The 14,830-nt window shown below is 43.3% G+C and overlaps 1 protein-coding gene across 2 annotated transcripts in view; it reads right to left on the bottom strand.

Annotated features, from left to right (window-relative positions):
- SGPP2 (sphingosine-1-phosphate phosphatase 2) overlaps positions 1-14,830 on the bottom strand; it is a 155,114-nt gene that overhangs the window by 43,645 nt on the left and 96,639 nt on the right. For both annotated transcript variants that reach the window (XM_015093553.3, XM_042244304.1), the window contains 2 exons: positions 3,814-3,993; positions 861-950 (listed from right to left, as the gene is read on the bottom strand). In XM_015093553.3, coding sequence (XP_014949039.2) covers positions 861-950; positions 3,814-3,993 — 270 coding nt within the window. The remainder of the gene's footprint in view (positions 1-860; positions 951-3,813; positions 3,994-14,830) is intronic.

Genomic DNA, 14,830 nt, shown 5'->3' with positions numbered 1-14,830 from the left:
CCCTCTCCCTAAATCTGTTCCCCTCTGTGGCTTCTGTCCTTCCACCCTCCACCCCTGGATGACCAAGGTCAGGCACAAGAGGAGAAATAAGAAGGCCAGTGAAGGCTGGCCTTTCCCTCTGAGGCCTATGCTAATCCAATTGTTGAGCTTCATGTGGAGAGTAACACAATTAGCAAGGGCCTAGTCCTTTTAAAAGAAATCTATCACCAATTACCATGATAAATAGTGCCCATGGTAAGCCATGGCCAGCGTTTTGCTCTGGAACTCCTAGGCAGATGGCTGGCACACTAGGAAATAGAATTGAGTCATTTCAACTGTGCTAACTGTGGCAGCTCAAAAAAATTCCTAATATGGTTAAAAAAAAAAAAAGTAGACAGCTCTTTAAATGCAAATCCATTATGGAAGGAAGCAGGCCCATGATGATAGGCTCTTTTGACCTGCTGGGACTCCTACCCTGCCAGGGCAGCTAAGACTCCTGAATTTCAGAACCATTTCTGTGAGGACCTACGTGAAGAACTTCATCCATCACTCAACATCCCTGATCCTTTGTGTGTTTCTGCACTGCCTGCTTCATCATCAGTAAACCAGCATGTAAACAAATTACCTGAATTTTCATTATTGTTCTAGCCAGTCTAGCCCAGGCCAGCCTACTTGATAGTATCTTAATGATTCATTACTATCATTATACATGTGCCTTAAGATAATCATTTCCTAATTCATTGGCCTGATGGGAAATAAAATTATAACCTTCACTGGCCTTCTTATGAAATGCAAATAGCTTTATAAACATATAGTGTGAAGAACACACTGGCTACACTCCTATTCAGATATCACCCCAAGACTCGCCCACAAAGCCTTACCAGGACCGTATGCATCCCAGTGTAAAGTCGGCTGAGACCCACCAACGTGGAAAACACCACAGCCATCATCAGTCCCAAAACAAAGGGATACTGCAGGGAAAGAAGAGAAAACAGGGTATTAGTTCAGGCTCAGACACACACAGTTTGATGTTGTAGAAGGGAAGGGGTTTCTGATCCATTAACTCCTAGTCTCAATCTCATATTCCTTTGGCCAGCAGTTTGATGATCTAAAATCATTCCAAAAAATGGGAAAACTAAGGAAAGAGAAGGAGAAAATGCCTAGGAATGTAATTCTGGAAGGAAGTTTCACAACATACTGACCTGCAAATAAGACACACTGGAACTTGACCATAGCTATTGTGCTGAAAGTTTTAGTGGAGTAAATGATTTTTTATTTCTACCTATACTTAAAACTTGTGAAATATACAGTATTTCCAAGAGACAAGGTATATGGATGGTGCTATAATTTTACAAAGTCCAACCAGGTACCTTCCCAAGATGTGCTGTGAAGATAAAGCTTGGCAACAACTGGCTTCATAGGGAAGTCTGGAAACAACAATGCCAAGCTAAGACTGGGATATCTTCACATTTGCAGATGAATTAATGAAAACAGTTGCAGGAATCTGGCTAATGATAAGTCATATAAGGAATACACAGATATGCTTATGAACTAGATATAGAGATATAATTCAGTTGTTTCAAGTACTAATATCTGTGGTCTTCCATGGTGCTAAGAATAATGATACAGAACTGTCTATACTATGTGAAGTTCTTTACAGTCACTCTTCACATAATCCTATGAAGTACAATCTATTGTTAGCCCCAGTCTACAAATGAGGAAACCCTTCACCTTGATAATAAGTTGCATTAGTCTTGAACTTTTGCATAAAGATGGTTGCCCATCGATCATCCCATTTGATCCTCCCAACAGAAGCCAAGGCTCAGAGAGGTGCAGTGACTTGACCTTGGTAACACAGTCAGCAGTGACACAGTCTGAACGAGAAGCCACATCTTCTGAGTCCAAGCCAACATGTGCTTTCCAATGGAACATCTGAGTACAATGATATCGGGTTGTACCTCTTTTCTGAAGATTTATCATTAACTGGGTCTCTGATTTTAATTGAAAAAGTGTTAAAAATGGAATAAGCTAATGCAGTCACAATTTAGAGGTTGGGTATTAGCCTAAACACATATTTAAATAAATAAACCCATTTTTAGGGCTGTTCACGAGTAAACAACCTAACTAAATATATTTATCATTAAAAATCAAATAGAAAAAGAACTCAGGCCTTAAGAAAACTGTTTCATCATATGAGCTGTAAAGAAGTGTTTAACAAGATCCAGGTGGCCTTAAAATAAGCATATAAATGACTGTTGTTGCTTTCCTGCAGTCAGCCCCACTTGTTGCTTTTTCCCTAAGAGAAGCAAGTTCACAGGCTTCTCTGGATGCTGACAGCTTCCAGTGATGGGGCCAGTGATGGGAGCACTATGTCCTTCTGGGACAGATGGCATGGGGGCAGTACAACATAGCTCAGAAGTCTGCATCCAATAAACTCCAACACTATTGGGGAGCTAAGATTTTTTTTTTTTTAAATCCTGGCATGACATTTAAGTTGGTTAAGATCAAGAGTGGTACGGGGGCTTCCCAGGTGGAACAGTGATAAAGAATTCGTCTGCCAATGTAAGAGACGCAAGAGATACAGCTTCAATCCCTGGGTCAGGAAGATCCCCTGAAGTAGGAACTGGCAACCCACTCCAGTATTCTTGCCTACAGAATCCCATGGACAGAGAAACCTGGTGGGCTACAGTCTATGGGGTCATAAGAGTCAGACATGACTGAGCACACAGTCAGATATAATCCTATACTTGTCCCTTTCCCATTTAGGAGACTGAGGTCAAATCCCAGGTGACCAAATAGAAAACCAGATGGAGTCAGGACCTGACACTAATCTTATTCCCTCCCAAAATAAGCCTACAGTTTTATCTACAAGCTGAAACATTTAACGCCTCTGGGTTTTTGGTGTGAAGAGGGCAGGAGAAGCAATGCTGCCATTTACACATGAGACTGCTAGTGTTAGCAAAATCCAAGGCTTCCAACAGGTAAAAGATATAATTTCTGAAATTAAGCACCAAAACAGAGCAGAAGTTCTCAGATAGGAAAAATATATCTCATTAAAGTAATACTATAACTTTTATTTATTTTCAGCCCTGCTGCGTGGCTTCTGGGATCTTAGTTCCCCTATCAGGGATTGCACGCAGGCACCAAGGTCTTAACCACTGGACCACCATGAAATTCCCAATAGTATATAACTTTGAAAAGGTCAAGTAGATAATAAACGAAATTCTATTTTCAACACTTATTAATCTCCTGTCATTTAGACAAGCTTTCTAGAAAATGTGGACTGATTATTTCTAATGGCTGAGCCCCGAGAAAGGGCAGATGCATCTTTGGGAGCTAATTTGAGCCCAGATTCTACTTCACCCTGGGCCCTGGGATATCAAGCTCGAGGATTTGGTGAAATCATCTCCACCCTGGGGAGGTGTTTACCAGGATCATCAGCCCCTCACATCTCTTGCAAACAGAGGATGCAGTCAGTGACTTAAGAGCCATCTGGTCAAATAGCTCAGGGTGAAAATGCTTCCAGAAGGGGGAGCATCACACAGCCCAGTGATGCTTGTTTTACTCTAATTATCAATGGTGTCCGCTTTCACTCTTGGGCATAACCTGCTTTGGACACTAAACCAAATGGCCAGTTCATTGATAAAGAAATCATCACTGTTCAAAAAGTGTTCCCCCATCTTTACTTCATAAGTTTCATTGTCCTTCAAGAAAAAAAAAAAAAAGGCAAAACCCCTGAAGAAAATCCCCTCTTTGCCCTGAAGTCCTGATGCAAAACCCCTCCTTGTTCCCTCACTGGTGTTAAATGGTGAAGAAGAAGAGTCACTGTCTCACCTGGTACCTGTCCATGGTAGAGATAAGGAGGGTGAAGGAGATGGCCGTGGCTGCCATGGCATGGGTAGATGGCATCCCATATTCAGCGATCACTCTCTTCTCGAGTTTCACGACAGGAGGGGAGAAGGGGCGGGGCCACTTCAAGATCTCTTTGGTTACCTGGCCAATATACATCACCAGCTGCAAAACCAAAGGATAGAAGTAAGGCTAATCAAACAAGCAAAATAATAAACTCCTGGATTCTGTGAATTTATTTCGAGGTTTCTTGTTGTTTGGCTGATATCACCTTTCTCTCTGACCCAGTTGCTCATTGGGGAAGTCTTGGAGGATGATGTTTTCATTGTTTGAAAACAGAAACAGGCCTTCTGGATTCCAGAGGGTCACTGGGCAACCAAGACGTGACATTTAAACATCTTACTTTGGTCATATAGTTAACATTTAGATAGCCAAGCACTGGCCTAAGAGCCTTACAAATATTAACGCAATCCAAAAACAAACAACTGTAGAATGCAGACCCATTTTACACAGGGTAAGGTACAAATCATCGCATATAGCTGGTAAATGGTAAAGACTTATTGGACTGAAATCCAGGGAGTTTGGCCTCAAAATATGTGCCTTTAACTAACACAGTAATACTTCAGGGATGGTCCTGGACTAAGATAACCTAACATTCAAAGCAGACAGTCTTTATTTCTAGTCTTTCCCATTCTGCTGTTTTCCTCTATTTCTTTGCATTGATCACTGAAGAAGGCTTTCTTATCTCTTCTTGCTATTCTTTGGAACTCTGCATTCAGATGCTTATATCTTTCCTTTTCTCCTTTGCTTTTTGCCTCTCTTCTTTTCACAGCTATTTGTAAGGCCTACCCAGACAGCCATTTTGCTTTTTTGCATTTCTTTTCCATGGGGATGGTCTTGATCCCTGTCTCCTGTACAATGTCATGAACCTCATTCCATAGTTCATCAGGCACTCTGTCTATCAGATCTAGACCCTTAAATCTATTTCTCACTTCCACTGTATAATCAAAAGGGATATGATTTAGGTCATACCTGAACGGTCTAGCGGTTTTCCCTATTTTCTTCAATTTGAGTCTGAATTTGGCAATAAGGAGTTCATGATCTGAGCCACAGTCAGCTCCTGGTCTTCTTTTGTTGACTGTATAGAGCTTCGCCATCTTTGGCTGCAAAGAATATAATCAATCTGATTTCGGTGTTGACCATCTGGTGATGTCCATGTGTAGAGTCTTCTCTTGTGTTGTTGGAAGAGGGTGTTTGCTATGACCAGTGCATTTTCTTGGCAAAACTCTATTAGTCTTTGTCGTGCTTCATTCCACATTCCAAGGCCAAATTTGCCTGTTACTCCAGGTGTTTCTGGACTTCCTACTTTTGTATTCCAGTCCCCTATAATGAAAAGGACATCTTTTTTGGGTGTTAGTTCTAAAAGATCTTGTAGGTCTTCATAGAACCGTTCAACTTCAGTTTCTTCAGCATTACTGGTTGGGGCATAGACTTGGACAACTGTGATATTGAATGGTTTGCCTTGGAGACAAACAGAGATCATTCTGTCGTTTTGAGATTGCATCCAAGTACTGCATTTCAGACTCTTTTGTTGACCATGATGGCTACTCCATTTCTTCTGAGGGATTCCTGCCCACAGTAGTAGATGTAATGGTCATCTGAGTTAAATTCACCCTTTACAGTCCATTTTAGTTCATTGATTCCTAGAATGTCAACGTTCACCCTTGCCATCTCTTGTTTGACCACTTCCAATTTGCCTTGATTCATGGACCTGACATTCCAGGTTCCTATGCAATATTGCTCTTTACAGCATCAGATCTTGCTTCTATAACTAGTCACATCCACAACTGGGTACTGTTTTTGCTTTGGCTCCATCCCTTCATTCTTTCTGGAGTTATTTCTCCACTGATCTCCAGTAGCATATTGGGCACCTACTGACCTGGGGAGTTCCTCTTTCAGTATCCTATAATTTTGCCTTTTCATACTGTTCATGAGGTTCTCAAGGCAAGAATACTGAAGTGGTTTGCCATTCCCTTCTCCAGTGGACCACATTCTGTCAAGCCTCTCCACCATGATCCGCCCGTCTTGGGTTGCCCCACAGGCATGGCTTGGTTTCATTGAGTTAGACAAGGCTGTGGTCCCAGTGTGACTAGATTGACTAGTTTTCTGTGAGTATGGTTTCAGTGTGTCTGCCCTCTGATGCCCTCTTGCAACACTTACCATCTTGCTCACTAAGTGCAGGCGGCTGCGACGTGGCTCACTAAGCGCAGGGGGCTGCGACGCGGCTCACTAAGCACGGCTGAGAGGAGCTACCCCGCGTCCGAGGTCAGGGACTGCAGCCGAGAGGAGCTACCCCGCGTCAGAGGTCAGTGGTGGCCGGGAAGAGCTACCCTGCGTCCGAATCCAGTGGCGGCCGGGAAGAGCTACCCTGCGTCCGAGGCCAGTGGCGCCCGGGAGGAGACATCTCGCCTCCAAGATCAGGGGCGGCCAGGAGAAGCCACCTCGCGTCAGAGGGCAGGGGTGGTGACCTTGAGGAGCCACCCCGAGCCGAGGCCAGGGCCGTCGCCGGGAGGAGCAACCCGAGGAGCGGTGGCTATGTAGGCACAGGAGGGCCTAGAGGAGCTGTCCCACGTTGAAGGTCAGGAACAGTGGCGATAAGGAGATACCCCTTGTCCAAGGTAAGGAGCAGCAGCTGTGCTTGCTGGAGCAGCCGTGAAGAGATATCCCACGCTCAAGGTAAGAGAAACCCAAGTAAGCAGCTCTATACAGTCAACAAAAACAAGAACGGGAGCTGAATGTGGCTTAGATCATGAACTCCTTATTGCCATATTCAGACTTAAATTGAAGAAAGTAGGGGAAACCGCTAGACCATTCAGGTATGACCTAGATCAAATCCCTTATGATTATACAGTGGAAGTGAGCAATAGTTTTAAGGGCCTAGATCTGATAGACAGAGTGCCTGATGAACTATGGAATGAGGTTATTGACACTGTATAGGAGACAGGGATCAAGACCATCTCCATGGAAAAGAAATGCAAAAAAGCAAAATGGCTGTCTGGGGAGGCCTTACAAATAGCTGTGAAAAGAAGAGAAGTGAAAAGCAAAGGAGAAAAGGAAAGATATAAGCATCTGAATGCAGAGTTCCAAAGAATAGCAAGAAGAGATAAGAAAGCCTTCTTCAGCGATCAATGCAAAGAAATAGAGGAAAACAACAGAATGGGACAGACTAGAGATCTCTTCAAGAAAATTAGAGATACCAAGGGAACATTTCATGCAAAGATGGGCTCAATAAAGGAAAGAAATGGTCTGGACCTCACAGAAGCAGAAGATATTAAGAAGAGGTGGCAAGAATACACAGAAGAACTGTACAAAAAAGATCTTTACAACCCGGATAATCACAATAGTGTGATCACTCATCTAGAGCCAGACATCCTGGAATGTGAAGTCAAGTGGGCCTTAGAAAGCATCACTGTGAACAAAGCTAGTGGAGGTGATGGAATTCTAGTTGAGCTGTTTCAAATCCTGAAAGATGATGCTGTGAAAGTGCTGCACTCAATATGCCAGCAAATTTGGAAAACTCAGCAGTGGCCACAGGACTGGAAAAGGTCAGTTTTCATTCCAATCCCAATGAAAGGCAATGCCAAAGAATGCTCAAACTACCGGACAATTGCCCTCATCTCACATGCTAGTAAAGTAATGCTTAAAATTCTCCAAGCCAGACTTCAGCAATACGTGAACCGTGAACTTCCTGATGTTCAAGCTGGTTTTAGAAAAGGTAGAGGAATCAGAGATCAAATTGCCAACATCTGCTGGATCACCAAAAAAGCAAGAGAATTCCAGAAAAACATCTATTTCTGCTTTATTGACTATGCCAAAGCCTTTGACTGTGTGGATCACAATAAACTGTGGAAAATTCTCAAAGAGATGGGAATACCAGACCACCTGACCTGCCTCTTGAGAACCTATATGCAGGTCAGGAAGCAATAGTTAGAACTGGACATGGAACAACAGACTGGTTCCAAATAGGAAAAGGAGTACGTCAGGCTGTATCTTGTCACCCTGCTTATTTAACTTCCATGCAGAGTACATCATGAGAAAGCTGGACTGGGAGAAGCACAATCTGGAATCAAGATTGCCAGGACAAATATCAGTCACCTCAGATATGCAGATGACACCACCCTTATGGCAGAAAGTGAAGAGGAACTAAAAAGCCTCTTGATGAAAGTGAAAGAGGAGAGTGAAAAAGTTGGCTTAAAGCTCAACATTCAGAAAATGAAGTTCATGGCATCCAGTCCCATCAATTCATGGGAAACAGTGGAAACAGTGTCAGACTTTATTTTGGGGGACTCCAAAATCACTGCAGATGGTGACTGCAGCCATGAAATTAAAAGACGCTTACTCCTTGGAAGAAAAGTTATGACCAACCTAGATAGCATATTCAAAAGCAGAGACATTACTTTGCTGACTAAGTTCTGTCTAGTCAAGGCTATGGTTTTTCCAGTGGTCATGTGTGGATGTCTGATTTGGACTGTGAAGAAGGCTGAGCACCAAAGAATTGATGCTTTTGAACTGCGGTGTTGGAGAAGACTCTTGAGAGTCCCTTGGACTGCAAGGAGATCCAACCAATGCATTCTGAAGGAGATCAGCCCTGGGATTTCTTTGGAAGGAATGATGCTAAAGCTGAAACTCCATACTTTGGCCACCTCAGGCGATGAGTTGACTCATTGGAAAAGATTCTGATGCTGGAAGGGATTGGGGCAGGAGTAGAAGGGGACGAGAGAGGATGAGATGACTGGATGGCATCACTGACTCGATGGACGTGAGTCTGAGTGAACTCCAGAAGTTGGTGATGGACAGGGAGGCCTGGCATGCTGCAATTTATGGGGTCACAAAGAGTTGGACACGACTGAGTGACTGAAGTGAACCAAACTGACCCTCCCAAGACACATAGGTCTGTTAAGAAAAGACTGTTACTATGCCAGAGAGCTTCACATCACAAGTTTCAAGATTTCTTACAAAAGAGGGAAGAGCAACCTGCTTACTTAAATCTCTGCATATGCAACTCCAAGTGTGGCCTGAGGACTGTCAGCATCCACACCCCCTGAGGGCTGTTGTATAGGGTCTTGCTTGTACCTGCGGGATTAGAACCCTCATTTTCACAAGGCTCCTAGGTGGTTGCTGTGCACATGAGAATTTGAGCACGGCTTTTCACTATAGTCTTGCACTTTGTCATGGGCTTTAATTATAAACCTCCTCATCTTATCATGACTGTATTGATCTTAGTAGACAGCATACTGAAAAGCAGAGACATTACTTTGCAAATAAAGGTCCGTCTAGTCAAGGCTATGGTTTTTCCAGTGGTCATGTATGGATGTGAGAGTTGGACTGTGGAGAAATCTGAGTGCCAAAGAATTGGTACTTTTGAAGTGTGGTGTTGGAGAAGACTCTCGAGATTCCCTTGGACTGCAAGGAGATCCAACCAGTCCATTCTAAAGGAGATCAGCCCTGGGTGTTTTTTGAAGGGAATTATGATGAAGCTGAAACTCCAGTACTGTGGCCACCTCATGCAAAGAGTTGACTCATTGGAAAAGACTCTGATGCTAGGAGCGATTCGGGTCAGGGAAAATGGGACGACAGAGGATGAGATGGCTGGATGGCATCCCTGACTCCATGCACGTGAATCTGAGTGAACTCTGGGAGTTGGTGATGGACAGGGAGGCCTGGCGTGCTGCAGTTCATGGGGTCACAAAGAGTTCGAACGACTGAGCAACTAAACTGAACTGAACTGAAGAGCTTTATTTAGCTCATGATGACTGGAGTTACTTTGCTTTGGAACAAAACCCATGAAAGAATATTTCAAAATACTTTGGGTTAGTCAGCCAGATTGCTTTAGAGTTTCCCATATTCTGGTGCTTTCTTTTAATTCATCTTGCTGTCGAATTCTGAGCATTGCCCCAGTGCACTCAATATCCTCCAGAAGGTGCTGCATATTTTTTTTTTTTGCTTGGCTGGCACTTTGCTCCGAGTTAAAAATCAAGAACCACTGCCTGTGCACAGCAGGCCAAATCCCAAGGCTTTAAAGCCTCAGTGACAATCACTCCAAATTCCGTAGCTGTGATTTCTAATCAGACTTTGAAACTTAACCCCTTTACCATCCCCTTCTTACCAGAAACTACTGTCCTGAAACCAGCTTACTCTTCTATGTTTCTGCCTTCCTCCTGTGAGCCCATGACACCCGCATTAGACTATTTTCTGGGGGAGTTGAAAAACTTGCAGATGCTATTGACTACTAAGAATTTCTCCAAAGATGCTTGAATATATTTCTCAATCCTGTCCCTTTGTCGCTTATCAATATCAATAAAATATTACAGGCATAATTACTAACTCTAGTTCACTCAAAAATACTTAGAATCCTCAGAGAGGAAACATTAAAATTCTAAGAGTGAAGACAGACTAGATGACCCTCATTCAGACAAAATTTAATTTCCTTGAAGTTCATGAGCTTCTTTGATTTCATTTATCTTTTGCCTTCTCTGTCTGAAGGTTGTTTTTAAGAATGCAAGCAATTGTTGGTTTTATTTAAAAGTATTCTCATAGCAACACAATTGTGTCTGATCAATAAATTACAAATAGCAATTACTATAATGGCAGTGCTCTTTGAATAAGAGCAAATGAGGCGATGTTTTTCAAGTTGTAGGGAAAGAGCACCACTCTCAGGATGACCAATCCTGTCTCTGCCATTGCATGCATTACAGCAAATCAACAAGGTGCCCAGGCCTGTATTGGGGCCCCATCCTTGAGCGGGGAAACCACCACACAGAGGATCTCACCATAATGCAAGTATGCTTTGAAAAAAAAAATCATCCGCAGAATTCTATGGGTATATATATATAGAGATAGACAGACTTTGGTGCAACGTGGGGGAACCGGGAGTCCTGGGGCTGAATGTTAAAAGGAAGACTGTTTAACTAAGGTGAGGGATGAACAGAGAAGAATCCAGGTTGCAAGAATAGCATGAGCAAAGACTTAAAGAAGTGATGTTGGGTGGAGCTCCTAAGTCGTTAGGACCAGTGGCATTTTTTGTAATATTTATTTTTATTTATTTGGCTGCACCAGGGTCCTTAGTTGCAGCCTGCGGGATCCAGTTCCCTGACGGAGACTGAACCCAGGCACCCTGCATTGGGAGCATCAAGTCTTAGCCACTGGAGCATCAGGAAAGTTCCCAGTGGAGTTTAAACTGTGAGACACACCATGTATTACAAGGGCTGAGACTAAAGGAACTGACCATACGAGGTGTTGAGGAGGAGGGGGAGCCTGGAACTTCCATACAGCGCTGAAGAGGTGCGAAATGATACAATCACTGTGGAAAAACAGTTTGGCAGTTTTTTAAAAAGCTAAAACAAATGACTGCCATAGGACCCAGCCATGCCAATCCTAGGTATTTACCCACAAGGAGTGAAAGCATAAGTCATACATAGATTTGTCCATGAATGTTGATGGCAGCTTCTTTAACAGCTCTAAACTGCAAACAACCCGATTTCCATTGTGGAATAATCGTGCAATTGAATTGTTATTTAGTCTCTAAGTTGTGTCTGACTCTTTTGAGATTCCCATGGACTGTAGCCCACCAGGCTCCTCTGTCCATAGGATTCTCCAAGCAAGAATATTGGAGTGGGTTGCCATTTCTTCCTCCAGGGGATCTTCCCAACCCAGGGGTCAAACCCACATCTCCCGCATTGGATTCTTTACCATTGAGCCATCATAGAAGCCCATACAATTGAATACTTCTCAGCAGCAACAACAAAATGAACTACAGAAGTCAAGCTACAGCACAGATGAGTTCAGTTCAGCTCAGTCACATCTGACTCTTTGCGACCCCATGAATCTTAGCACGCCAGGCCTCCCTGTCCATCACCAACTCTTGGAGTTCACTCAGACTCACGTCCATCAAGTCCGTGATGCCATCTAGCCATCTCATTCTCTGTTGTCCCCTTCTCCTCCTGCCCCCAATCCCTCCCAGCATCAGAGTCTTTTCCAATGAGTCAACTCTTCACATGAGGTGGCCAAAGTAATGGAGTTTCAGCTTTAGCATCATTCCTTCCAAAGAAATCCCAGGGTTGATCTCCTTCAGAATGGACTGGTTGGATCTCCTTGCAGTCCAAGGGACTCTCAAGAGTCTTCTCCAACACCACAGTTCAAAAGCATCAATTCTTCAGCGCTCAGCTTTCTTCACAGTCCAACTCTCGCATCCATACATGACTACTGGAAAACCATAGCCTTGACTAGACGGACCTTTGTTGGCAAAGTAATGTCTCTGTTTTTCAATATGGTATCTAGGTTGGTCATAACTTTTCTTCCAAGGAGCAAGCGTCTTTTAATTTCATGGCTGCAGTCACCATCTGCAGTGATTTTGCAGCCCCCCAAAATAAAATCTGACACTGTTTCCACTGTTTCCTCATCTATTTCCCATGAAGTGATGGGACCGGATACCATGATCTTCGTTTTCTGAATGTTGAGCTTTAAGCCAACTTTTTCACTCTCATCAAGAGGCCCTGTAGTTCCTCTTCACTTTCTGCCATGCAGGTGGTGTCATCTGCATATCTCAGGTGATTGATATTTCTCCCAGCAATCTTGATTCCAGCTTGTGCGTCTTCCAGCCCAGCATGTCCCATGATGTACTCTGCATAGAAGTTAAATAAGCAGGGTGACAGTATACAGCCTTGACGTACTCCTTTTCCTATTTGGAACCAGTCTGATGTTCCAGGTCCAGTTCTAACTGTTGCTTCCTGACCTGCATACAGGTTTCTCAAAAGGCAGGTCAGGTGGTCTGGTATTCCCATCTCTTTCAGAATTGTCCACAGTTTATTGTGATCCACACAGTCAAAGTCTTTGGCATAGTCAATAAAGCAGAAATAGATGTTTTTTCTGGAACTCTCTTGCTTTTTTGATGATCCAGCAGATGTTGGCAATTTGATCTCTGGTTCCTCTGCCTTTTCTAAAACCAGCTTGAATATCTGGAATGTCACGGTTCACGTATTGCTGAAGCCTGGCTTGAAGAATTTTGAGCATTACTTTACTAGATCTTGGAGAAGGAAATGGCAACCCACTCCAGTACTGTTGCCTGGAGAATTCCATGGACTGAGGAGCCTGATAGGCTACAGCCCATGGGGTTGAAAAGAGTCGGACAGGACTGAGCAACTTCACTTTTACTAGATCTTAAAGTAATTCTGCTGAATGAGGAAGTCAGATCAAAAACAAAACAACAGTACACACTATCTGATTTTGTTTATATAAAATTCTTCCCGCCTCCCCTTTTATATTTTAGCATGGGGGATTCTCAGTTTCCAGACCAGGGAATTGAACCAATGACCTCTGCAGTGGAAGCGCAGCATCTTAACCACTGAACCTCCAGGGAAGTCCCTGTATATATAATTCTTAAAAATGGAAATGACTTTACAAAATAGAAAGGAGGTCAACAGTTGCCAGGAGGGAAATAAATAACAAATGGGCTTAAAATTTCTCAGTGACAAGGATCTAAATTATGATGATTTTAGGGGTATGTACACATATCAAAATGTGCCACATGGTACATTTCAAATATGTGCAAACTTCATGAATAGGGGCTTCCCTAGTGGCTCAGAGGGTAAAGCGTCTGCCTACAATGCAGGAGACCTGGGTTCAATCCCTGGGTCAGGAAGATCCCCAGGAGACGGGAATGGCAACCTATTCCAGTACTCTTGCCTGGAAAATCACATGGACTGAGAAGCCAGGTAGGCTACAGTCCATGGGGTTGCAGAGTCAGACAGGACTGAGCAACTTCAATCTACCTGCAATGCAAAAGACTCGTATTCAATCCCTGGAATGGGAAAATCCCCTGGAGAAGGAAATGGCAGCCATCCCAGTATTCTTGCCTCGAGAATCCTATAGACAGAGAAGCCTGGCAGGCTACAGTCCATGGGATCGCAGAGACATGACTGAGAGACTAACACACACACACACACACACACACACACACACACTTCATGAATACACTAAAAATTACTGAATCATACACTTTTAAAAAATGAATGAATAGTATGTGAATTACACCCAATAAAACTAAGTATGTACAGTTTATTACATGTCAATCACATCATAAAAAATTGTTGTTGTCTTAGCCAGCTTGGGCTGCTGCAACGACCGGCCACAGACGGGATGGCTTACAAACAGGAATTCATTTCTCTCAGTTCTGGAGGATGAAGTCCAAGATCAAGGCACTGGCAGAACTGGTAACTGGTACAGACCTGCTTCCTGGGTCACAGACAGTATCTTTACAGCACTTGAAAAGGCTCCATACTGTATGATTTCATCTATGTGACGTTTTGATAAAAGCAAACTACGGAGACAGTAAAAAGACCAGTGATCGCTGAGGGTTGGGGACATGGGTAAGTGGAGCACAGGGAATTTTTAGGGCATTGAAACTATTCTGTATGATACTCTAAGGGTGAATACACATCATTATACATTCGTCCAAACCCATAAAATGTACAACACCAAGACTGAACCCTAATGTAAACTAAAGACTTGGGATACTGGTGTGGGATCCTCGGTTGTAACAAATGTCCCATTCTGGTGGAGTATATGCATGTGGGTAAAGGGGCTATTTATGAATACTCTATAATTCCTGCTCAATTTTGCTGTGAACCTAAAAACCACTCTAAAAGTAAAGTCTATTAAAAAGAATACTGTGGCAGAAGAGAGCTCCATTTAGTTCTCAGGGAAGGAGTACAATGATTAACTCATTATGGCGTGCCTTCCGTGAAGGACTTTGCTCTGCATCGTTAAAAGGCCCTTCTACCTAAAGGAACTAAATTAAGTTTCGTCATCCATCACGCTCCTTTGGGCTGAGGCCTCCAAGGCCTAAGTGTAAAAGCAAAAATCCGTGGGGAGGCGAGACAGGAAGCAATTACAGCTCATTAGCCTCTGCCACCTGGCTGGTCCCCTGCCTGGTGCTGATGCCTAG

The sequence above is a fragment of the Ovis aries genome, chromosome 2 (genome assembly GCF_016772045.2).
Source record: "Ovis aries strain OAR_USU_Benz2616 breed Rambouillet chromosome 2, ARS-UI_Ramb_v3.0, whole genome shotgun sequence".
Taxonomy (NCBI): domain Eukaryota; kingdom Metazoa; phylum Chordata; class Mammalia; order Artiodactyla; family Bovidae; genus Ovis; species Ovis aries.
This window is presented reverse-complemented; position numbering and strand designations above follow the sequence as displayed.